This window comes from Pseudopipra pipra, chromosome 11, assembly GCF_036250125.1.
Source record: "Pseudopipra pipra isolate bDixPip1 chromosome 11, bDixPip1.hap1, whole genome shotgun sequence".
NCBI classification, from domain to species: domain Eukaryota; kingdom Metazoa; phylum Chordata; class Aves; order Passeriformes; family Pipridae; genus Pseudopipra; species Pseudopipra pipra.
In genome coordinates, this window is record NC_087559.1 from 19,089,639 (window position 1) to 19,115,747 (window position 26,109).

At 45.1% G+C, this 26,109-nt stretch overlaps 1 protein-coding gene across 12 annotated transcripts in view; it reads right to left on the reverse strand.

Moving 5' to 3' along the window:
* Positions 1-26,109, reverse strand: part of IQSEC1 (IQ motif and Sec7 domain ArfGEF 1) — a 334,245-nt gene that overhangs the window by 150,029 nt on the left and 158,107 nt on the right. For 7 of the 12 annotated variants that reach the window (XM_064668004.1, XM_064667999.1, XM_064668002.1 and 4 more), the window contains one exon: positions 3,337-3,381. The exons of the other annotated variants lie outside the window; for them this stretch is intronic. In XM_064668004.1, coding sequence (XP_064524074.1) covers positions 3,337-3,381 — 45 coding nt within the window. The remainder of the gene's footprint in view (positions 1-3,336; positions 3,382-26,109) is intronic. 12 annotated transcript variants of the gene reach the window in all.

Below are 26,109 nucleotides of genomic sequence, written 5' to 3' on the forward strand. Positions count from 1 at the left end.
TCCTGGGAGGGTTAAAGGCCTCACTGCTCACAGGATGGAACAGCACCCAAAGCTCCTGGAGACCAGTCCCTGTCCTGATCCTGGAAACCAAGCCATCTCCACATGAAAGTTGGTGGGAAAATTACAGAATCCCAGAATATGCTGAGCTGGAAGGGACCCACAAGGGTCATCCAGTCCAACCCCTGGCCCTGCACAGGCCCATCCCCAAGAGTCACCCCCTGTGCCCCAGAGGATCATCCAAACCCTCCTGGAGCTCTGGCAGCCTTGGGGCTGTGCCCACTGCCCTGGGGAGCCTGGGCAGTGCCCAACCAGCCTCTGGGGGAAGAACCTTTGCCTGAGATCCAACCTGAGCCTGCCCTGACACAGCTCCAGCCATTCCCTGGCTGCTGTCCCTGGTCCCCCCAGAGCAGAGCTCAGTCCCTGCCCCTCCTCTGCCCCTGCCCAGGCAGTTGGAACTGCAGTGAGGTCTCCCCTCAGTCTCCTCTGCTCCAGCTGAACACACCAAGTGCCCTCAGTGTCCTCACACGGCTTCAAATCAAGGCCCTTCCCCATCCTTCTTCCCTCCTTTGGACACTCTCTGATGGCTCAATCCCTTCCTTCCATTGTGCCCCCCCAAACTGCCCCAATGTTGAGGTGAGGCTGCCCCAGGGCAGAGCAGAGCGGGACAATCCCCTCCCTGATGCCCCAGGACAGGGCTGGCCCTCCTGGCTGCCAGGGCACTGCTGGCTCAGGGCCAACTGGCACCACCAGGACCCCCAGGGCCCTTTCCCAGCACTGCTTTCCAGCATCTTCAGTTGCTCAAAGAATAAGGCAAACTCTGATGCAAAAGGCAAACTGATCTCCCCTCCTGTCCCTCTCAGGCACTCCTGGGTACCCCCAGCAAACATCCCTTCCCCATCAGGGAAGAGGGAAGAGCCGTGTTCATAGGGAGCCCTCGGGCTCTGCTGCACCACGGGGACACCCAGGGGTGGTGGTGACATCCAGACAGGCAGGGACAGCAAACCAAGCCCTCTCCCCTCCGTGTTTACTGAAGGGAAGCTCTGCTGCCTAGAAACACTCCATAACTCAAAACAAAGTTATTTGGCTTCAAACATCTCTCAGATTTATGCACTCCCCCACAGATAATATTAATCATCATTCGATACTATCCTTTAGTTTTGGTTATTAAGCCTTTAAGGTGCCAAAGTATCCATGGAGTAGAATAATAAGAAGTTTGCTGTTCTCTTAATGCTGACTGTCCTTTCTGCACATCTGTTCTCTGAACTTACTCAACCGCTGGTTGATCAATTTGCTACAGAGGATGACAAACCTGCCACAAATATCTGCAAAGCTCAAACACTTAAATATCCACATAATTTGAAACAGGTCTGGTAATCCAGCACTCCAGAAGGCCAACATTAAGATTTAGATATTAGGAAACAAAATATTTTCAGATGCCAGCTGAAAGCTGACAGAGGCCAACTCAAAATATCCAGAGTAAATACTGTGCAGGCTATGAAAGAAATTGTGCCAACCAAAATACACATATGTAAAATATGCCAATTTTTACATACTTCCCTCTTTAGAATGGACACAAGCAAATTTTTCACATTAACCCTTGCTCTTTCCAGCACTGAGAACTAGAAGAGTGGTTCTTTGAGAGCAAACTTACCTTGTTGATGGAGACAGGAACTTTGTGAGCAAAATGAAGAAGAGTAGCCTTACTAGGAAATACTAATAGCTTGACAGGACACTGGGTGGGTCCATATGAATTGGTACATCCCATTTTATGGATCATTCAAAGGCCAATTTGCTCAACAGGTTCACGAGAACATTCACTAACAAGAAGAATTCTATTATCTCTCATTTTACTTAAAAATAATAGCCTGAACTCTGTTTAATTACAGCTCCAGAATAGGCTTGTTTGACCTACTGAAGTCGACTACATGTCACATTTTCCTCAATAACTATTTAACACTAAGAAAAACCCACAGGTTTAGCTGACATAATATGAGAATTTCTTTAATGTCTCCTTTATGACTGTTTTACTTTGGACTTTTTAAACTTCAGAAAATTGTTTAATTTGTAGTTAATGAGTCTGAAATCTATTTTTACAGTCAGGGCAACTTAAACTATTCAAAGAATATTCCCTTCTCCTTTTCCCAGCAAATGTTAAAATTCAGCCACTTCCAGCATCTATAAAATTCTTCCCCATCTTCCTCTCTGATACTCTCCCTTGGGAAGAAATCCACTGGAAGAAAAAATGTTGTAAGGAAATCTTTTTCCACAAAGATTTAGCCAGCCTGGAATAAAGGTGGCAGCAATACCTGGTACATCACACAGATACTGATACTGATGGTCTTCCTAAAACAATTTTGCACAAAAGCAGGGCAGGGGCAAGTTGGGATTGTTCCTGCATTGTCCTCCCAGACAAAGACACAGTGTTCTGGTCACACTGGGAGATGGGAACAAAACTACTGCCCAAAACACAGAATGTTGTGCAGTGTTGCTGTGCTGAGGACAAAGAGAATATCACAACATAGGGGGTGGGTGCTTAGGAAATGGTAATAGGGCATATGCTTTACTTTCAGAAGACTTTACACTGGAAAATAATGGAAGATTAATTATAGGCAGCCTTTAATTTGAATAAGGTTAAACAGAACAGTTCCCACTGTTTCGTTCAAGCAAGGTTAAAATGACATAATGTGGGAAAAAGTCACATTCTCAACCCATGACATCTCCAGAGGAAGACTGGTACCAAAACAACTGTCAATTTGAGAGGGAAGGACTCTGCCCCAGCTTAATCAAAGGAAGTCTGTGCCTTTGATGCACTTGCTCAGTGTGCAAGGAGGAGAATAAAGGATGCAAGAACCCATTTGATATGCAGTGTTAACAGGGCTAAGCATTTCTTTCTAAATTGGGCGATCAAAGTGAAATCCCAGTTACTGCAGTGACTCCTGTGACAGTGCTCTCTGAAGTTTATACACGTGCTTTTATCAAAATGCTGAGCAACAAAACCCAGCAGTGACATCTCCCAGCCAGGACTGTTCATGCAGAGCAGCACAGAGCTGCCAGGACAGGGCAGAGGTTCTCAGCAAAAAGGTTATAAAAATCTGCACAAACACACCTTCCCTCCCTCCCCTTCATGCTGCTCTCAGAGCAAACACAGTCTTTGAAGACAGAACTGAATTTCAAGTTGGAAATCCTGGAAAAGAGCAAATTATCCACTCTTAGAAAAACCCAATGCCTTTGTTGGCTGTGCATTGCAAGATAAAGTCATGTGATGTACCCCTGATACAGAATAAAGGTAATTTGTTACTTTAAACCTAAAACTAACTTCTATTATTACTACAGTACCTGAGAGGATCAGTTGAGACGCTGCTTCCTGTTTCCAACGAAGTCCTGAGATGACAGCAAAAGAATAAAATTATAAAGTATTAAAGCATAAACTAAATTAAAAGTATAAACTATTCAAAAATACCTTAAACATCAAGTGCTCAATGACTTTACATTTTCTTCCTTCTTTTTTCAGAACACTTAGCATGCCATTAAACCTGAGTGTAAAACCAAAATACACAAACAAAAACCCAACAACCCTTTCCTAGACTAGAGAGAGGCAAATTAGAGAAACATTTCCCTGAAAAAGTCACAGCATGATTAATTTTCAATATTCTAAAGCACTCTACCCTTCTGTATCTGTTACAGGAGTGACAATGCTTTGTTCTGTGAATGGCTGACACGAGTCCTGCTGTGAGCACCATTATACTGAGCTTTTCCAGAACCTGTCTCCTCCTTTCTGTGTGCACTTGGTAGGAAAATCCCAGCTCCATTCACCTGTGTGGGTGCAGAACCTCAGAATATATTGGTGCCAAAAGGGAACTGGCAGAGCAGCACCAGGACAGGACAGTGCACGGGACCCAAACCATGGGCACAGGAGAGCAGTTCTGTGCAGCTTCCAGGGACACATTCCTGGCCACACTGCTTTCAGCCTCAATTTATCCACTAAGCAAAAATAGCATGGAAAGGGGAAAACCGGGCAAAATCCTTCTGCCAGAGCCTCCTGCAGTTCAACCCTCCTCTCTTGCTCACGCTGGGCACCACATCTCCTCATTTATCTACCAACAGAACAGCCATCCTCACATTCTGTGGCTTTGTGTTCTCTATCCACAAAGGCAAGGACAGAGCTGTCCTGAAGAATTATTGCACCAGAAAGTTCAGTTAAGATACTGTAAGTCCTGAGTAAGTGCTCCAAGCAAGCTGATGTTTGAGCAGCAATGCTTTAATGTGCCTGCTGTTCCTAATTAGACCTGCTCTCCTTGAGCATGACTTCAGGTTTATTAGACATATAATACAGAGTTACATTTTTAGGGTAAAGCCAGTTTTTCCTCAAGCTGTAATAAAACATTAGCCAAAGCCTCATCATGAAAACTCCATCATCATGTTAGAAATTTTTTTTAAATGGTTACTTGCACTTATTCATTTATAATGAACAGCCCTTACACCAACGGCCATAGATCAACCTTTGCTCACACAGCCAGAAACATGTATGGGCTGTGGAGGTTCATAACATTCACCTTAGAATTGCACTAATTATATTTACAGTGGCTATTCATAAATCAGTGGCAAATCTTTACTGTAGCCCCAAGATTACTAATATGTTTACAAAAATAAACAGGGTGGTGTGAAGGGAGGAGGCCACAAACACAGCAAGAATCAGCTGTACAGGAATGGAAACAAACCATATTGTCCAAATAGCTTTTAACTAAAGCACTAAAGCTTCAAAATAGCTTTTGGGAGCTTATTCCACCCTGTAATTTGTTTGCTTGCACAGTTCAAGATTTGTGAATAGCGCTGAATTTTGAGGGGGTGGCTCACATATGTCGGCTTTGTGGCTGCTTGTTGGTTTAACAACTGAAAAGGGGGAACCTAATTTACTTATAATTAAGTTTCCTGCATAACACAGTGTGCTGTGGAAGTGCCAGCCTGGCTCACTCTGTGAGACTTTTTGCCTTGCTTTTAACACGGATTTAAAAAAATCTTCACAGTTTGGCCCTTCCTACTATAAATAAATATTTCTCAGACGCAGTGTCTGTGCAGGGATGATGGGCTGTGCATAGAGATGCTAATGAGCAGTAATTAGCCTCCACCCTGGCACAACCTTGATTGTGGTGTGACTGACACTGAGCACGTGGTGACCTCGGGGACTTCTTACACAGGCCCAAGGAGCAGGATTACAGCTTCATTAAAAATCCTTAGTTTTCCTTCTGAATGCAGACACCCAGGGTGTCCCTAAACCCTGCAGTCAGGAGAGGCATAAATCTGTTTAAAAACACAGGGAAAAGCACAGCTCCCACAGCAAAAATACCCATCATAAATCACCGAATCCTTAAGGTTGGGAAAGACCTCCAAGATCATCAAGTCCAACCATCCACCTGCCACCGCCAGGTCCAGCACTAACCCACGGCACTCAGCACCACATCCACACGTTTTCTGAATATTTCCACGGATGGTGAGTCCACCACTTCCCTGAGCAGCCTTTTCCAGGGCTTGCCAACCCTTTCAGTGAAGAAACTTTTTCCTAATATCCAATCTAAACCTCTGCTGGTGCAACTTGGGGCTGTCCACGCTGAGACACGGCTGAAAGGTTATTTCTACCAAGACAGTTCTCTAGAAACTTCCCTGCTGCAGCTGCAAGCAGTTCAAAGCGTGATTGTTTGTGTCCTTGGTAACTGCAGCTAAAGAGCCCAAAGCACAGGAAGCCACAGATCGAATCGATTTGGGGGCTGGCAGCACAGAGCCACCACAGCTGCCAGCGTGCCCAGAGTCCCACGGGCACCAGGGGCATGGAAGGGCTCCAAAGATTCATCTGCTGTCCGTGGTGGGCACCCATGGGTGGCTGAGGGATGGAGAGACCCCACTGCAGCTTTGGCTGTGTCACCAGGGGCCAGGGAGTCCCTCTAGCAGGACAGAGGCAGATGATGGAGCATCTTACAATAAGTGTCTGTGTTAGAAACTTCCCATCCTTGCACAATTTCTTCCATCAAATACAGGAATGAAAAACGGATTTCATGGAATTTTCTGAGCTGGAAGGGACCTGTGAGGATCACGGAGTCCAACTCCTCCTGAATGGCCCATACAGGGATTGAATCAAAGCAGCCCCCCGGAGAAAGGCTTAGAACTGGTTTTCTTACATGCAGGTCAGACACTGTGCAGTTTACAAAGCAATACCCTCCTAAACACTACCAAATGCAGCAATCTGATGCACTGTCATAAGCTTGTGGCTAATAGAAATCTGGGCACAGCCTTGGCTTTTAAAAGTTGCAAACCAGAGAAAGGAGGGGGCCTAAGGAATGAGAAAATATCAAAAAAGGGAGGACACGGATATTTCATTAAAAATGGACAGAATCCCCCCCCCCCAAAGAGCAGACTACAACAGAAAACCCACAGAGAATGAGTGCATTAATGAAGTGTGTGGATTTCCACAGTGTCAAAGACAGGAAAAGCCACAGGAGCTGAACTGCAGAAACCCCTGGATGAGGGAGAAAGATGGAAAACAAGACCTACACTAAGGAGGGCAAGACACCCAGAAATGCTCTAGCCCAGCCTTTTTACCTGGCAACCCACCCACAGACTCAACCTGTCGCTGTGGGAAACCTCAGGAGTGGTCTGACAACATGCAAATCAAAGTTTACTGGCCAGGAAAAACACCCAGAAGAAATCAAGTTTAAAATCTACTGAAAGATCTGGATTTGGGGTACAGAAAATCAGTTTGCTCTTATTGAATTTACAGAATAATTTTAGTGTAATCATATAATCACTCCCCTTCTTTCTTTCCAGCTCAAGTCCCATTTAAATCTTTTGGTTTCTTTCCAAATTGCTGAAAGATGGAAAGTTAATTTAAAACATAAAAATAACCCATATTCTGAACACAATGCCATTAAGCTACAGCAAACAAAATATCTCATTGTACACAGAGTGACTTCACGAATGTCAGGAAAAATGAAAATATATCTCTTTTAAGTTACTTCAAAACAAGCTTTGTTTTGCTTTGCTTTTCAACAAATTAGCTGGACAGGAAAATAAAATATTGCATTAAAGAAAGTTTTCTAAAGAAGACAAGGAGGAAGATCTGACAATCCTGTTTATTCATAATGGGCACTGACTCAGGACATTTGTAGCCCAGAAAAAAGTACATACACTAGCTAATAATAAAGCTATTAAAAAGATACTATTAAAATGAAATAGACTTGTCTATATATGTACAATTTCCATTGATATTAATAAAGATATTAAGAAACCCCCAAAGTACTATGAACTGTGGAACTGTGCCCAAGGCTTTGAGTGCAAATGAGCTAAGACAGAGCACACACACTGCAGAACTGTTCTGTGTTATCAGGGAGTGCTCTAAACCACCCTGGGAGCTCTTTTGTACCTCCAGTTTGTTTCCATGGAGTTTGCAAGGTCCTTCTAGGAGAGGAGTTGAGGAAATCTGCCCCAGTTTGACTGATGAGTCATTGAATGACATCTCTTGGTCATATGAATTCCTGACGTTTTAGAGGAACCGTGGCATGAACTGTGACTAAACTGGGCACACAGGGCTACACCCAGTGGGATTATTTACTGCTAACGTGGGCAGCATGAAACTTGGAGAATGTGTGTAATTGTTGGTAATAACAACTGCTTTCAAGGCTAAAAGGAGTATACAGAGTAGGGATGCACACAAGTCCTGGATGAGCTTGCCTAGAGCTGCCATCTATGTCCATCAGTCTCACAGGAATCATAACCAGCCCACTTCTGCAGGACAAAATACCAGTATTACCAAGAGATCATTGGTCTAAAATTCAGACACAGTTGCTGGCTTATTCAGTAGGCTTTAGGCATCCACAAACAAAAAGAATAACCACAACTGTAGTCAAGAGTTCTGCCCTGAAGCACAAAACAAGGCCACGGGCTCTAACTCCTGTTATTGGCACTATGTGCTGGGCAAACCCAAGGGTACAGGATTCCCAGCAACAGGGTATCTAAAAAATCTGATTCCACAATGTTTGAGCAGATTCAAGTGAAAGGCACAATTCGCTCTCGTTACCTTGAGCAATGATACAAAGTTCTGGTTTATTTTGCTTTTTTGTGATGAAAGAAATGATTTTTCACAAATACAAAAATCAGTATAATTGAAGATTATTTTGGGAACAGTCTAAGATGCAGTTCCCTACATTGTATGGGCATAGAAGGGGTAGGGAATGAATCCTGTGAACTGACAGTCTCAAATGGGCCTTTGCTTAGCTGTGATAACACCCGAGGAGTGTTATTGATCTGGGAGACAGAGAGACCTGAAACTACTCTGTCTCAGTGTGGAGCAGTGACAGTGGGAATCATTGAGACATTTGGAAGCTGTCAGTGTGACTGCAGCAAGCCCCAGTGTAACAGAACCACACAGAACTATGTTCTTGCTGAGAAGAATAAACAGGAGAAGTAATTTTCTAGTCCAGCGCCGTGTCCACGCTGTAAACCTTTGTTAACTCTTGATGGAGGGCAAAGTTATATGGAGGTTCTTACTGGGCTGAGTGAGAGTCCCCCCACTGTGATGGCTCAGTACAGCTGCCTCCCCTCCTCAGGGTCCCCTGGGCAGCTTCCAGCCCTCCAGGCTCAATTTGAGTGACTAATGCTAAGCTGGGGCAGGAACAGTCCATTCCCATCAGGGCAGATGGCTGCAACTGCTTCATTAGCTGTTAAGCAGAGGATAGAGGAGAGCCCAGCACTACCTATCTACTGCTGGCAGAGGCTACAAATAACCACACAGCACATGCAGACATCGTGCAAGCAGCCAGAAAAATATCCACATTGAGAAAAGCCAAGATATTCTTCTGGCATGAAAATGCACAGTGGTGACAGATGAAATAATTGCAGTTGAAGCAAACCCCCAGCTTGATCCCAAATAAAGACTGCTTAAATATATCGTCTTTTGGCTAAGAACTAAGAGTCACTTGGAGCATCAAAGTATAAAAATATTCTGTCTGCAAACAGCAACTCAGAGTGTGTGTGAAGAGAAAAGGCAGTTCTGAGCTCTGTCAGACCTTTGGTGAGAGCAGCAGCATGGCATTGCATCTTTCTCAGACTGAGGGAAGGAATGCAGAATAATATATTAAATATTTATAGCTCTGTGCTGGGTACTGCTCAGTGAATAATTGCTGCTTGGCACAGTTTCTTCCCATGAACTGGCAGCACACGGAAGAAAGGGAAACCTGTTCAGTGCAGGTTGATGCTGTGATATTCCACATGCCCACATACAAAAGAGGACCAAACTATTTCCTTATATTCCAAAGTGCAGGTTCACCAAATGGAAATATTTACCCTTGCTTGAGGATGGTCTGACTTTGGATGCCAGTCTCAGTGCTCCATTTGGTGGGTAAGCCCAAAGCTTCTAATCCCAACAGGCAAAAAGAAGGTGACAGAAGGATCATACTCAACCAGGACAACCCCCTCCCTCAGAAACAAAACTGGAAATAATATTCCAGCCATTACACTGGCTATCAAAGAAAATTATCCCTTCATATCCCTTGGCAGAGACCTGCCAAGCCATCAGGGAGGCCACATTCCCAAAAGACCCCAGAAGGAACCCAGGGACGGTCAGTTCAGCATTCGTTCTGTCACACAGTCCTGATCTCCCAAACAAATGGCCCTAAGGAAACAAGCTGTGGGAAATTCCAATTTCAATATCATGGACCAGGAACTAATGAAGAGCCTGGTCTCCTCCCAGCAAGCAGGAGGAATCTGATGGAGCTGTGGCTGGAAGCTCTGCTGTAATGTCTGCAGCATCGTTTATCAGCCGGGCAGCCGTGTCCTGCCTTAATTAGTGCAGTCAAGGCATTGTCAGGCCCCAAAGGCAGGGCAGCAGCTCATCATTCCTTTCTCTTACTCCCACAGCCTTGGCACTGCCATGGGACACTGCCAGACCAGGAGCTGGCCCGGAACGCGCCGAATTCCGACCCACTGTCTCCAGCGAGTCACTGCCGTGTCACAGCTCTGCTCTCTGGGCAGGCACTGCCATCCTAAACCAGGTCTGATGCAGAGGCAGGAGCTCCCAGGGAAGCTGCAGCACCTCTGGCAGCTGCACTCACACATCCAGTTCAGAAAACCTGTCTGGCTGTAGATCTAAAAGTAGAACAGCCCAACTCCAGAGCGTTCCACAGAATCGTGGGGGAAGCAGGACACAGTGAAACATCCCTCACTTGATACTAGTCTTTGGGACAAACCCTGAAAACACAGTTCAGGTTCAGCCTTTCTTTTGGATAGACAATTTAATAGCTCAGCTGACAGCACTGGCACTGCTCACCTATGGAAAGGCAGCTTCACAGGGAAGGATCTTAAAGAATACCAAGGAAATTCCTGCTTCTAATTTCCTCTTCTCGCACATTTTGTTCCAAATATTTTAATGAACCATTTAGACAAGAAAGTACCTAAACACATGTTTAATGCTGCTCTTGGAAATAAAAATCTTTCCTTGCCTGGGGCTTGAATGACTTCCATTCCTAATGCTGGGAATGCTCTAGATCCCTTGTTGGGTCTAGAGCACTCCCAACATTGGGAATGGAAACCAGCTCCAAGTTGGAAGCTCATGTTGCCTGTCCTCAGAACACGGCTCCTGTTCCCAGGTTCCTAACACAGAAGGGTGCCAAAACACTCATTTTTACAACATACTTTCTAAATCAAAACATAATCCCAGTATCTCAAAGAGATTTTAAATCTATAAGAAAAGCAGCGTCTAGGAAACAAAGCCAGCCCAACATGATCCTAAAAGCCAGGCTAGCAAGCTCAGCTGGCTTCATTAGTTTCAGAACTGTGCAAAAATAAAATTGAATTTCTGTGCAGAGACAGCAGAATTATATTAAATAAAACCCAGTTTGTGCTTGCAAAGTTGGGGCCTGCATTCCTAGAGGAATTCCTAGAGGCCTGCAGGAGTAACAACAGGGGGACTTGGAGAAGTTTCTTTTTCAAGAAATGATCTAATTTCTGTGAAAATGTTACTAGAAAAAATAATTTAAAAAAACTGCCAGCAACTCGATTATCTCCAGCAGTAACAGCTAAAGGTTCATGGCCCTGCTGTCCAAGAGTTCACTGCTGTGTCACAGACTCTCACCCACCGGGTCTGCCTTGTCCAGCCTTCTGCTGGGTTTTCCAAAGGAGCTGCAAGTCCCCCAGCCCTGAACCCTGAGAAAAATTAGCTTTATCAGGGGATGACAACAAGTAGTTTAGAATTTATTATCTGCTGACCATCTCATCAGCATTGTTTTTCAAGGTGCTGTCTCACCAGAGGAACTGATTTCATGTTCCAGTATTGCAGTGATGTGGTTTTGGCTTTGTTAGAAGTAAAGCCCTTCATTTAAATTTCACTTATTCCCAGAGTTACACAAAGATCAGATGTTTATTAACAAGCTTCACTCCTATTTGCAGCTCAAGTTTAGAACCATGAAAACAAAACCAAGCCGTACATGCGACATGGGAATTGAGGTTTTCCAAAGAAGGAAGAGAAAACCTGATGTGAGAGCAGCAGCCAATTGTATATAACTGAGTTTGGAGACATTAAAGCTTCCAGATCCATGTTTAATCCCCTGTGAGGCCGAGGTCCAGCCGGGCAATGTAATCTCAGAACAGAAGTGTTTGAAAATGTCTTGTTCAACAACATGTTGGACAAACTTACTCTCCCCTAAAAGTTCTCATTTGTGTCCCTGGCCTTTCCCTCTTTTGTTTGTGTTTCATGTGCAAAGAAAGTGATGTGTATGAAAGCCATACATCTGAAAACACGTTCACAATATGGGTAAGGTTCCTTGATTACTGTGAATTAAGCACTTACTGTAACCCAGTTAGGCCAACTGCTGTCTTGGGAGTGACCACTCCCCACAGTGGGAGCAAAATGAATCACTTCCATCACAGCCCAGCAGCCTCAGGACAGACAGAAGAACACTCTGAACAAGCCCCCATACCAGTATCCACCCAGGAACCACACAGACCCCAGTTCTCCAAGGATTCTTGCATGGCATTCGAGATCACCTGACTGAAAAATAACAGCAAACAAGGGCTGTTGAGTAAACCTAAAACAGATGTGTAATTTAAAACGTTTGAATATTGTGTGTCCTTTTGCAGGCTCCAGTGTTACCACTGTCCTCCTGGACCAGCTGGGAGCAGCTCTGTGCAAGTGATGCAGTGGAGAATAAAATCCTCATCAGGCTGGATACGAAAAGGAGCACACACAAAACATTACACCCTAAAAACAGAGACTTATGACTTCATAGTTTAAAACAGGGACTATTTCTGTTGGGTGTACCTGCTGCACGTGTATGTAAGAACATTCTGACAGCTCCCAGCCCGACAGACCTGCTGGCACAGGAGTGCACCTCAGGAGTGGCTTGGGGACAGGCTTCACTTCACTCTTCCTGTTGGTTAACAGGGTCGAGGTTTGGTTCTCACCTTCCCATCAGCAGCCCTTACATCCCCAGTGAGTGCTGAGACAGCCCATGCATTTCCACATGCTGCAGTCTGCATCCTGGGAGTGCACACGGACAGGGAAAACAGGGGCTGGAACAGGAGCCTGATTACCCTGCACAGCTCCAGGGGCTGGAGCAGGAGCCTGACTGCCCTGCACAGCTCCAGGGGCTGGAACAGGAGCCTGACTGCCCTGCACAGCTCCAGGGGCAGCAGGAGCCCCAGGCTGCACTGCCAGGAGCCCATTTATCACGTACCATGACAAAGCCATTCGTTCCTGTAGCTCTCCAGAACCATCAGCATTACAATTTCAGAATCCATCTGACTCTCAGCCTGTTTCAACACATCCCCTTGCAATCAATGACTATTTCCCTGCGTGCTGGGGGTGTTTTTCTGTCATCACCCATCATTTCACAGAAGCAGCAGATTACAGGATACTGTGGATCAATGAGCATCACCCTTTTGTTTTCCAGGAAATGTCCAGAATTACATATGCTGTTAAGTGGATTCAAAGACCTACAATCCATATGCTGTTACCCTATTATTCAGTAAAGCTGCATCTATTACCTTAATTCCATCATTTCTGAAAAGAAAAATTGACAGAGATATTTCAGATAAGCAGATTTAATGATTTAAATTCTAGTGCACTGTATCAGTCTGTCAGAGGTTATGATGCTTCTTTTAAATGCAGAAAATCACCCTTTTATCACCACACATGCACAGTCAATGTTTCAGTGATCCTACTCCTCTGTAGGCTCAAACCTACTGACTGAAAACAGGGTTAGATTTTTTAAAAGCATCATTGTTTTCTGGGAGCAAAGGCTTACAAACCTGAGTTAAATAACATGCTATTAGCAAACTAGCAGAGAATCCAAAAACAAACCCAACTGGAGCTACATCAGCAGGTCTGACAAAACAACAAAAAGTGGGGTTAGTGGTGTGTGTGCTGAGAGCAGGATGGGGAACTACACAGGACTTCCTCAACAGAAAGGAAACAGGATTTTTCAGCTAACTGGCAGTTTACTTTTATCTATTTACTCTAATAATAATTTCCACTCCCCTGCCTTTTCATACTAAAAGGAGCTGAAACCATGAGAAGATGACCACACACTTTACATGACTTCAGAGTTCACAAGTGCTTCCCATATTCACTGTAAGCTCCAAACAGAATTTACAGGAGAACAGTTCAGAGGGCCTTTGTACACAGGGGAACTAGTGCAGCTCCAGTGAAACCCCAGAAATCAGAATAGGCAGTCCCAGAAGCATCTGAGAGGGCCAAAGGTCCTGGCTGCCCTCTGGATGCAGCTGGAGGTGTTTGGAGACCAATCCTACCTGGAAATTGCTGTATGTGTGTGCATACATGTATGTATACACAATGCTGAAATTGTTTGGAAAAGCCCTCAAAACAAAAAGAATATGAAAGGAAAATGTCAAAGTAAGCTTTAAATTAGTCTTCCCCTTCTTCAATTCTACCCAAAGACCATTTCACCATTTAACTCTTCCATACCAGAGAATCAGACTGAACAAACACCAGCAGGAACTTGCCCATCTGGCTGGAGGAGGCACCACTTCATTCCCACTTTGAGCCTCCACAAGCTCCAAATTTTACCACTCCAATTTTGACAGATAAAGCGTGGAGATCTTGCACGGAGATTAACAAAAACTGCCTCCCAAATTTTTCTACTCCTGGCTAAGCTTTCTGCAGGTGGACTGAGTGCTGTGGCTGAGACAAGTGCCTAATGGAACATGAAAGCCAAGCTCAGTGTTCATTTGGCCTCATCTGGAATGAGGTGACGGGCTTCCTGCTGCTCCACTACACACCTAAACCTTTGCCTCCCCTCTTGGCTCTTTGATCATCCATAAGTCTCTGATGAAAAACATCAAATGAGCTGACAGTGCCTATTACTCAGTTGTTTTCTGTTTTAAAAGCAATGGCTCTTCCCTTGCCTTAGCACGGAGCATTTTCTAGCCTTGAAGCACTGAACTAACCTAACCAAGGACTGTCCATGTCTCCCTTGGAATCCAGTATGGATATATTTTCATTGAGCTGCCCAAAATCAACAAGGAAGACAATTTTAGAAGATCCTTCACTAACAAAGCAGAAGACATGTCCTCATGTGCTTCTGAAGAGCTCAGTGTGGAGAGCACCTCAGTTCCATGCTGGAGGCACCAGCAGCACTCTGGTGGCTTCCAGGGGCAGCTGAGAGCTGAGAGCTCCCCCACTAACAAAGAACAAAGCAAAATGGCTTTAATCAGACACCCCGTGACCCACAGCAAACAAACTTGTTTGTCAGAAACATCTGCTCCACCCAGGAGTGGGGGAGCTGCCCGTGCTGCCCCGTGTCAGACACGGCACCTGATTAATAACTCTGCTCCTAGGGTGACAAAGGAAAACTATTTAAGTAACATTTCCTCATGGAGATTAATTATCTTACTACACCGGCCCCTGGCAAAATCTTGTCACAAAATAGCAATTACAACTAATTGAATTCTCCATAAAGATGAATTTAATTGAAGAGAGCAAGATGGATTTCAAGACTATCTCATTTTCAGGTGTGCAATGCTCCAGTGATTGGCTTGGGGGAAAAAAAATTCGGAGCTGAATGAAACGTGACATAATTTCTTTAGGGGAAAAATGCTTATATTAATGGGTCATAAACTGGGTTGATTTTAGGCATTTGTTCTATGAATGCATCAGCCAAAGATCACCAAAGGCCAAAGAGCATACAAATAACATAGGAAAAAAAAAAGCAAAATATCTGAATGGGTAGGGAACAAAAAGGACTTGCTTGAAACACTGGAAATTAGAAAGGGACATATTTTTCATTATATTGTGTACAAATTTTCACTTGAATATGAAAAGTAAACATAAATCAAAGAAATGGCCTTTGGTTATTTGAACTTCCAGCTTCTCAGCTTGTTTAGCAAATATAGATAAATATTTTCAAATTTTCTCAAATCTCACCCCCCAACTCTAAAGGGAAAACAGTAACACCTGTGTTTTACAGAACTGACCCAGGTGACCCATGAAGGGCAGATAAAGGTGTTGGCTGGGCACAAAGGAGGGGCCATACTCATCAGGGGCTTTGAAACTCCCCCCTGGATTAGCATCTTTGTTTCAGAGAAGCTTTAACGAGTACCCCATGTTTGCTATGCACTTACTGTGGAACCCAAAACATGCTGGATTGGGATTGGAGCAACCTGGTCTAGTGGAGGATGGAATTGAGGTTGGAACTAGGGGGTGGAACTGGATGATTTTTAAGGTCCCTTCAACCACAAACCATTCAGTGGTTCTGTATTTCGTTCTGATATCTGCACAGCTCCCCTTTCCTCATGACCCTGTAGCATTCTGTTGCTAAAAACAAACATAACTTGCTCTGAGTCCCTCCCAACCCCACGAAGGTCCCCAAGGTCTCCTCGGAGGGTCAGTGACTGGCTGTCCCCGGGTCACAGGGAGGGAGTGGGATGGCAGCAGGGCTGAGTCACCAAAGGTCGGCCAGTAGCTGAGAGCAGGAGGCTGGGCTGGATCCAGACATAGCCAGAAAAACTCTCCCTGAACTCATTAATGACATTTTTTCTCCTCGTGGATGGGCTCAGTGAAGTTCTGTCTCTCTTTCTCTCTCAATTTTTGTCAGCCCACCAGAGTGAGTGATCCCTGAGCCCAGCGAGGAACGGGACCCTACGAGCACACTGGGGGGACTCTGCCCTCACCAGAGCCCCTCTGCCTTTGCCAGGAGGGCAGAGTGTCCTTCCCAGAGCAGCAGGGGGGGAAGGGGGATACTCCCCCACTGCTGTTCAGCCGAGTCACTCCAGGCTCTGAGTGTGATCAGCCCCTGACAGGTCCAGCCCTGCCCTGAGCAGCTGCTGCAGTTTGTGGAGTCCACAGAAAATGGGAAACCCACCTGAAGCACAGAATCTTTACAGTAGGAAAAGACCTCCCAGATCACCAAGTCCAACCTTTGCCTGAATCCCCCCATGCCCACTAAACCATATCATAAAAAATGAGAGAAAAGGTTCAGAAACCAAACACCTTGTAGACACAGGTGTGATACACTTAACTATTACAAGTGACTTCAGTAGAGGTAGAATAGTAAAACTAGAATTTCTGCTGCTTTGACAGCAGAAACACCTATCCAGCAGTATTGAAATTCATATAATCATAGTTTTGTGCCTTTCAAAAATAGTAATTATCAATTTCTTTATATGAAAACCTACTACACATCACTGATGGATCAGCTTCTTGTCAAAACCTGCTGGAGCCTGGGAGAGGTGTTGCTGTTATGTTTGTCTTGTTCTCATACTCCTTCCTAGACACCCATCAGACAGTGGGATGTAAAACACCCCACGTGGCTTCCATGGATTGTCAAACACACACCTTCCCTGGGACATCTTGTGCTCGAGAAAGGTGGAGGCAGAGCAAACTGCACAGGCAAACAGGGAATAATGATAACATTTCTAAACAACATTTAGGATAATAATTATAGAACACAGAAACACCAGTGACTGCAGGGGATGCTGGCATATATATCCATGTATCCCATCTCCAGTGTCCACAGAGTGCAAAAGCACATCCAGCTGGTTTCCTCCCTCGTGTTCATCTGCAGCTTCCTGGACCGACCCAGGCCATGGACCGGGAGTGATTTCCCGGGAAAGCCCTGGCTCAGGCAGCACTGGAGCTCCCTCTAGCAGCCATGCCGGGACACAGCCCATTCCTGCAGAACCCCAGCAACCCACCACCGCTCACGCAACCCTGGGACACCGCGAACAAAGCAAGAACTGCCCCCGACGCTGGTAGATGTATTTCTGGAGTTATGTTTCCTGACAGTCCCTGCTCCGTTTCAGTACTTGAGGTGAAAAAAGACTTCGTGCTGCACCTTAAAATGGTCAGTTTGGCAAATGAACATCCCATGGGGTGAGTGGCCCCTCAGCAGAGCTGTGGGTGGGGGTTAGAGGGGTCTCAGCCTTTTCAGGCAGTGACTTGGGAGCAGTCAAGTCCCCTCCTCTTGCCAATGACCTCAAATGCAGTGTCTGCTGCTCCATCCCGATGGCACTGCCAGCCCCAGGCACCTGCTCATGGAGGAGCTTCCTCAGCCACAAATTATTATATAATTCAAACTCATGATGAATCTGGAGTTGCTTGGAATGGTGGCAATCCATATTCCACGGCACAGCTGGTGGCTTGGCTAAGGAAACATCTCAAAACCTTGACTGCATTCATGTTTGAGATCTACACCCTTCTACATTTTTCAGGGAGTTATTTCTTCTCCTCACATTACATAATACTTTGTTTCAGCTACTTAAAATCTACTTTGGGAGATGAATCTCTTAATTTATCATAGTTGAATTGGTTTGTTGTTGGTTTGTTTTTTTTTTTTTTGCTCCATCTAGTGGTGCATAAAAATCCAGCCCATTCCAGCCCAAAGTGTCCACACACGCTGCTCTGAGCTGTTTTAATGAGCTCCCACAATGAGTTACAGAGAGGAAATAATACATGTGCAGAAAATAACAGCAAAACTGAAGTCTCACCCACCCATTTTAGGCAAACCCCCCTAAGAGCTGAATGTGTTTGCAAAGGGGAACTCCACATTGCAGAAGAAAACCAGAAAAGCCTGATCCTAAACGGTGCAAGTGCCAAAAGGTGCCAAAGGAGAAATTCCCCAACTGAATTTCCCCAAAGCAGCAGCTTTTCTTCAGTCCTGTGAGTTCATGGAAGAAGAAAATGGGTCCATAAAAATAATAAAATGGCATTTCTACTTCACCTTCCATACCAGGAAGCACAATAAGATAATCTTCACTTTTCACAGCAAAAGTGCAGATTCATTGAGGAATCAGAAGAAAAAGGGAATTTTTCTGCTGGTACCTTTCTCTGTTTTATAATAACATGCAGCATTTAGGTCATTACTTCTAACTCTGGTTAACTAAGAGAGCCCCTACCAGGCTCTACTGCTAAACCCTGAGATCCACAGCATGTTTTATTTAGCCAGACATCATTTATTTAAACAGGAAAATGTTTACTTCTGCATTTCTGACTTCCAGAGCCTCAGAGAAGGTCAGCTGCTCTCTGTGCTCCACCAAGAGTAAATGCCACAATTTAATGATACTATGGCTACAAACTCAAAGTGTTTCAAATGCCAGCAACTCCTAATGACACCATTTACCCTTAATTGGAAAACTACTGGATAGAAAACACCCCCTGGTAGTGTCCTGGAAGAGCCAATAACACTGGTCAGGCTTTGACTTCATTTTCTCCTGAGACACATCATTAACCACAGCCACATTTAGGATAATCAAGTGCTGCCTCTTAGAGGAAAAAGGGCTGGCACCCGGAGTTGGGGGGTTAATCTGCCTGGTTAAACAGCAGTCCTGCTTCTTTGTTTCCCTTTACACACACAGATAATACATAGTTATTGAAAGATTGGACAAATCCTCCCCTTTGGAAGGGAATAATTATAGTGCTCCAGAGTTCAGTACACTGAGGAGAGAGAGTTAATCACTGTTTACATCTGGGAGGAGATAAGCAAGTCAAAATATCAGAAATTCCTACTGTTTCTATCTTTGGGAAGCAACTCAGAGAAACTCCTAATTATAAAGGCCCAAATTGTGAGAAACAGTCAGACATTTCAGTGGTTACCCTGCTTAGTAAACATCAGCTCCCTTCCAGGGATACAGTCAACTCCACTAATTCACTACACAATTTTTTGCATAAATTGTTTTAAAATTTTACAGTGGGAGTGAAAGTTCTTCAGGTACATTGTAATAAAAAGTGATGAAGAAACACGTGAAACTCCAGAATATTCAATAGCAAAGAACAGCAGCAGCCATATAGTGTTTGTGGTCTGCAGTGAGCACAAAGGATGTAGAGAAACCTGCAGAATCATGAAGGCAGATTATCCTTCTGCACGCAAATCCTTCCCAGGCCTGGGACACTGCACAGTCAAAGCCAAGGCAAGCACAAGAAAACATTTCACAGGAAGGATAGAGACAGTAGATCAAATCTAACACAAAAGCAAATAACCTGTATTCTGTTTTTATATGGATTCCTTTGGGGGGACGAAAGCACATTGTACAGAATGGGAGTGAGCCTCAAGCTGCCTTCACAGTTCTTCCCTCCTTGATCCTGATGATTCTCCTTTTATCCAATCCTCAAAGCCACATACACCTACAAATACATACCTGCTTTTCACCCTACATCAAGCCACTCTGCCTTTCCACGAGCTCCAGACAGTGTGGAGCAGTATTTTAACTCATGACAGCCACAAAGACTTCAGAGCCTTTTTTCCCCCTCCCAGCCTTTCTTTCTTGCAATCCTCAGGGTAGGCAATGCCACTGCACAGGAACTGTTCTCTGTGTATGTACTTGGACTGTTTCAGTTTGGAAGATCCAACCAGCAGAAATTCTCCAGTTGTTTTAGAGGATGTGTCTGGAAAGACTGTAATCAACAAAGTGCCTTTTGGGCAGTGGGAGCTTGGCCACCCATGGCCATGCTCTCATTTACCCAGTCAGTCTGCTCAATTCCAAGTTCATTCCTTCAATGACAACCTTGTGCAGAGCTTTGGGAAAAGTATTGTCATTGATTAGGCAACAGAAGTTCATGAGCAATGATCTGGGGCTTTGCTGCTGCTGCACACAAGCCTTGCACAAACACAGGCCAAAGAAATGAGAACACAGAGCTCAGGGTGTGACCAGTCCTGGTGAGAGGATCTGCTGCAACACAGGTGTGCTGGTTCCTCAGAACAATCACAAGGCAAAGAAAGAAGGGTTAATCTCTGTATGGTAACAGCCATAAAATGTCACGTGGTGGTGTTTGCCCAACCTTGAAATGAACTGTTAACACAGCCTAACACAGCTCCTGGGGAACAGCTGCCCTCTCACCCCCCATCCCCAGCCTTTGGGGAGAAGGAATCCCCTTAGTCTGTGCCCTTCACACCACACAGTCACTTACAGACAGGAACAAAACTCACAGTGCACTCCAAGGCTTATGGAACTGTTTATTTTAGTTCAAAATAAACTGTGCATTTCAGGTATTTGTTTACAGCTGGAGTGTGTTCTCAGCACTGGACAGGAGGAAGAGCTGTAGAAAGGCATGGACAGGAGATCAGTGAGGGCACAAACTGTGCCTTCTGCATTACCCAGAGTGACAGGACAGAATCCTATGGCATCCATGCAAGTGCCAGTCCATACACACCAGTAAGAGAGGAGAGGAGAGCTGGGCTATACAGGTGGAGCACTGCCTGCACACTCAGCAGCTTCGCTGTTATCTTGAGGATGGGCTACTAGACCCCGAAGGTGGACAGCAGAACTGGTGCAGAACATTATCTTCCCTGCCAAGGAAGGGAGGGGGCAAGAAAGAAGAGAGACAGAGGAACAGAATCACAGGGAACAGCATTAGGAAAGTTAAGCTTGAGATTTTCCTGGTTTTGTTTTTAAATCCACAAATACTGTCACTTGTTTGTAAGTACCACCCAATTAACCATTTCCATCTGAGGCAGGACTTCCAGCACAGGGAAGAACAGCCCAATGAGCTTGGTCAACTCTGAAGAGTTAACTCTGGGGCAAAAGCTGGTTTGAAAGGGCAATTTCTGCTTTTCCCGTAAGAAGACTCCCATTAAGTTGCCATGTGCACACCCAGCCTGCAGTGGCCATGGCTCCTTTATTTTTAACATGCTTAAAACTTTCCACAGGTATTTTCACTGCCCACATTCCACTGAAAATGCAGAACATTCCCCTTCTGTGGGTGATTTACACACAGAAATATTGATTAATGGCTGAACTTCCCACCTCCCCCCGCCCTCTCCTCGGGTAGAAGGAAGAGCTCTGTCTCCACGAGGGGTTGCCAGCATCATGAATGGTGCTACAAAGCAGGAGCAGTTTGGAATACCTACATCTGTAATGCTATACAGTGCTTTATGGCAGGTGGGGGGAGGGATGCTGGCTTGGCAGGAGGCTGCAGCGAGGCCACTTCTGAACCAGAACAACCACGAGAGGCCATTTCCTTTAAACTAAAGAACAAGCTAAAGGAGGAGGATGGAAAGGAACACAGTGAAGGAGGAAAAACAAGAGAATCCAAAAAAACAAAGAGTAAGTTTCATGCTATTCTGGTAGCTCCTGATTGTGCTCCAACCGCTTGTTGTGCAGGGACACAATTCCCTGTTTGTACATCCCTACATCACGTAGGCATCAAGTGGAAAATTACAAGTATTCCTATAATTATGCCAGCTTTCCTTTGCCATAGGGCGTGAGCACAGATGCCTTATATAATCAGCTGAACCTCACACTGACTTAGGGTGGGATTTGGGCACAGTTTGGCTCTGCTTTGCTCTGTCCATCTGTATTCTGCCTCTCTGTGCTGCTGGTCTGAGTGATGCTGCTCTCACTCCTTTCCTCAGTTTGAAAAAAAATCTTGTCAAGCTTTTAAATCTCTCTATATTCTAAAGAGAGGCTCGAGGGCTTAAATGTGCTGAGTTACACAGCAGGGCAATTGCTATTCACTTAGAAATTAGATTCCTATTCAACTTTTTTTGGTACAGAATATCAATAAATATTTATATCAATAGTACAAAGGATTCTGAAGTGCAGCTACAGCTTCATCTGTGACTAATCATTGGGAAGCTCCCACAGGACCAGGGAGTGGTGTGGGATGTCTCTACAGATGCTTCCATGAAGGACATGTGAAGTACTTCCTTTGTGTCTAAGCCTGGGGAAGGGTCCAGTGCTCATCAGTGGGAAAAAAAATAAAGCGAGGGTTTCAAAGTACCACATTTATCTGTAAGGAGGTATTTTTCATTTCAGGAATCTAAGGAAAAAGTTCTCCCAGTTTTCTCTGGCTATGTCTGGTGTGCAAGAATTCCCACTGTGCTCTTGGGAAGACTTAAAAAACCAAGCTACTCTAATACAAGGTAGAAGCATCTGTCAGCTTGGGATCATTGGAGGATAAGCCTCTCTGTTAACCAGTTATGGTGGCAAAACAACTCCAATGCCTACCAGGGGCTCAGACTAAAAAGAAATAGCACAATCAATCCTTCTATCATTGTCCATACAGTGGTTTGTTGCATGTAAATCAACATTACCTGGTGAAACAAAGATTCCACATTAAAATTTCACACAAGTACAGTATTTTCAGAACGATGGTTTTACCTCCCAGAGGTGCTGATTAAACATTAAGCAGGCAGAGACTGCAAGAAAATGATGGGATTTCTTTGGTACTATAACATCCTTTGCATTATCTTTTTGTTTTCACAGGTATCACTGGGGAAAAAAAAAAAAAGAAAAGAAAAATCTCTAGCTTCGCGATTTTAAAAATGGTCTTTGGACATGATAAGGGCGTCTAATTTAAGATTAGAAGGATGGAAGGTAAAGCAGATGGAGAAAGGAATGAGTGACAGCCAACATTTCATGCAAATCAGAACAAGGAAATCATAGTTACAAATAAACACGAGATGAAAAGATGCTCAGACAGCAGTGGTGAGCAAATCTGTCCATGGTTGGAGTTGCATTTATCACCTATTCCACGTCCATCCACAGAATACAGATGGGAATGACTGTACATCCCCAAGCACGGGCACTTTCCTCCTGCAATCCTGCTGGGTGGGTTCCTGTGGAACAGCCACACCTCAACATCCCACAGCTACAGCACAGTGGGGCTGCAGGGCATGAAAAACCAAACCAACCAAAAACCCCAACCCCCAATTTCAGCAGAGTGGGGACCATCTCCAAGGGTGGGCTGACCTGTCCTGAGACTGGGAATGAGCCCTGCACCCCCAGGAGGGTGTGACCAGCTGAGGAACTGGAAGGTTGAGGTGACACTGCAGCTCTCAGTGCTCTCAGTGCTCTCAGTGTGTGACTGGGATGAGGAACCTCCCACCTGCCCAGACGGGCTGAAGTTCTGCCTGAAGGTTGTTTAAAGATGTGTCTTGAACCACAGACTGGTTTGGGTTGGAAGGGACCTTAAAGCCCATCCAGTGTCACCCCTGCCATGGGCAGGGACACTTTCCACTAGCCCAGGTTGCTCCAACCTGGCCTTGGACACTTCCAGGGATCCAGGGGCAGCCACAGCTTCTCTGGGCAACCTGGAGCCAGGGCCTCCCCACCCTCACAGGGGAGAATTTCTTCCTAATATCCAATCTAAACCTACTCTCAGTCTAAAGCCATAGAAGATGTGTTTAGAAAACGCTGGGAACAGACTGTCCTTCAAACAAGAAGCAGAGGTGATTAAATTCCTGTTATATCTCTGGGCTTTGCTTTGCTCAGATTCCAGCTGTGAGGCCACTGAGATGATAATGAAGTCTGGATCAAGCAACTGAAGTACAGGACTACATGGATTTCTACTTCTGGAAGCCTCTCCAGGGTGTGCCACCATTTCCTTACCAGATGCAAAACCTGTATTCAAATGATCCCAACAAATCCAGAGCAGCTTGTGGAATTTGCAGCCTCAAACTAGAGGACGTTGTTTTTAAGCCTCTGCTTTGGGAGGTAGGAAGGGAAAGGGAGTCAAAGAAGCCAAGTTCCAGCCTTTACTGGTATATTTTTTAATTTGCAAACAAAAATAACCCAAAAAGAGCAAGCAGAGGAGGCATATGGGCTAACTGGAACCCAGACAAATATCTAGCTGGAAGTATGCTCAGGCTTCCCTAGAATTTTCTTGTAACAGGAGAATGCAAGATGACTTGTATTATTTCTATTTTGAACACTGTAAAATGAGCGGGCCAGGGATTACTGCGATAGCTACAGTTATTAAAAATGCATTATTTCCCCGTTAACAATTCAAAACAGATGCCAAAGATCGTCTCGACTAGAAATAAAACTGCTGGAGTGACTAAAATATCCAGCAATTAGCTAACAGCAAATCAGAGATGCTCCAGATTTCACTGTAGTGCATTCATTAATTGCTTCTTTCAGAGCAAATTTAATTTTTAATTCTGGGCTACAAAATTAATCCCTCTGCGTATTTTCTAAATAAAACCTCAAAACTGAAGCTCGACCAAAGCATCCACGTCTGTTGGTTTTGTTTCTAATGATTTCTATTTATAAATTGATAAATGGGAAGAATAAAACCTAAATTTAATACTATTAAGTGTATGTGGAAATGCAAAGCCCAATCTTGTTAGTGCTCTAGGAGCTCATTTTCATTCACAGCAACAGGATCCCCACATACAGGTCCTGTACAAAACCAGGTGCATGATTTGCACTTGCCTCAGAGATTCCAGTTGTGGGGATGTCAGTTTGGACAGAACAGTTTCAGAAATTTAAATTAGTGGTAAACTAAAGCAATTCCTGCCATGTGACAGCCCAGCTTTAATACACCACCACACCTGGGAGCAGGACACTACCTGGGATGGCACTGACATCACTGTAGAATTTGAAAGTAAAGCCTAGAAAATAAACTTGCAGCTGTTTTTTTTTGTCTTCCCAAGAACAGAGTGCTTAAGGATGGTGGATAATTTGTGTTAGAAGGGACTTCTGGAGGTATGTGTGGTGCAGTCCCTGCTCAGAGCAGGGCTAACCACAGCCAGTTGCTCCTGCTGGGCCCGGTGGAACTGAGCATCACTGAAGACACAGATGCCTCTTCCTCTCTTGGCCTCTGATCCGGTGTTTGACCACGATCAGGGTCAAATTCCCCTCTCTCCCTGCCTTGTATCTAACTGGAATTTTCCTTACTGCAGTCTGTTTTGGTTGCCTCTTGCCTCATCCTCTCCTAGAAGAGACTGGCTACACCTTTTCCATATTCTCCTATTCACAGAATCATGGAATGGTTTGGGTTGGAAGGGACCTTCAAGATCATCCAGTCCCACACCCTGCCAAGGGCAGGGACACCTTCCACTAGCCCAGGTTGCTCCAAGCCCCGTCCAACCTGGCCTTGGACACTCCCAGGGATGGGGCAGCCACAGCTTCTCTGGGAAACCTGTGCCAGGGCCTCACCACCCTCACAGGGAACAATTTCTTCCCAATATTCCATCTAAACCTGCTCTCCTTCCATTTGAAGCCATTCCCCCTTGTCAACAGGACAATCCCAATTTAGGAGTTGACTACAGCATCAGCCCTGAGACTTCTCCAGGGAAAAGCCCCTGTTCCCTCAGCTCTCCTCCCTTGTAGGTACTCTGCCCACAGACACCTTGGTGAGCCTTTGCTGGGCTTGCTCCAGTATCCTGATGTCCTTCAAAAAGCCAGCTGCTCCACAGGAGGTTTCACAAGTGATGACAGAAGGAGGCAATCACAGAATCACAGATTCATCAGGGTTGGAAAAGCCCTCTGAGATCAAGTCCAACCATTCCCGCAGCACTGCCAAGCGGACCACTAATCCATGTCCCCAGGTGCCACATCCACACAGCTTTTAAATCCCTGCAGGGTTGGGGACTCCACCACTACCCTGGGCAGCTCTGCCAGGGCTGGACAGCCCTTTCCTTGAAGAAATTTTCCCTAATATCCAACCTAAACCTCGCCCAGTTCATCTTGTCCCATCACTTGTTACCTGGGAGCAGAGCCCGACCCCCACCTGGTCCACCCTCCTGTCAGGGAGTTGTAGAGAGTGAAAAGGTCCCCCTGAACCTAAACTTCCTGGAGAGCAAACAAGGCCAATGATGAGTTCCTTCCCACCCCTCAATCCTGAAACAAGAGCTGAAGATCTTATGGCACCTTTTTGGGCGCTCTAAAAAC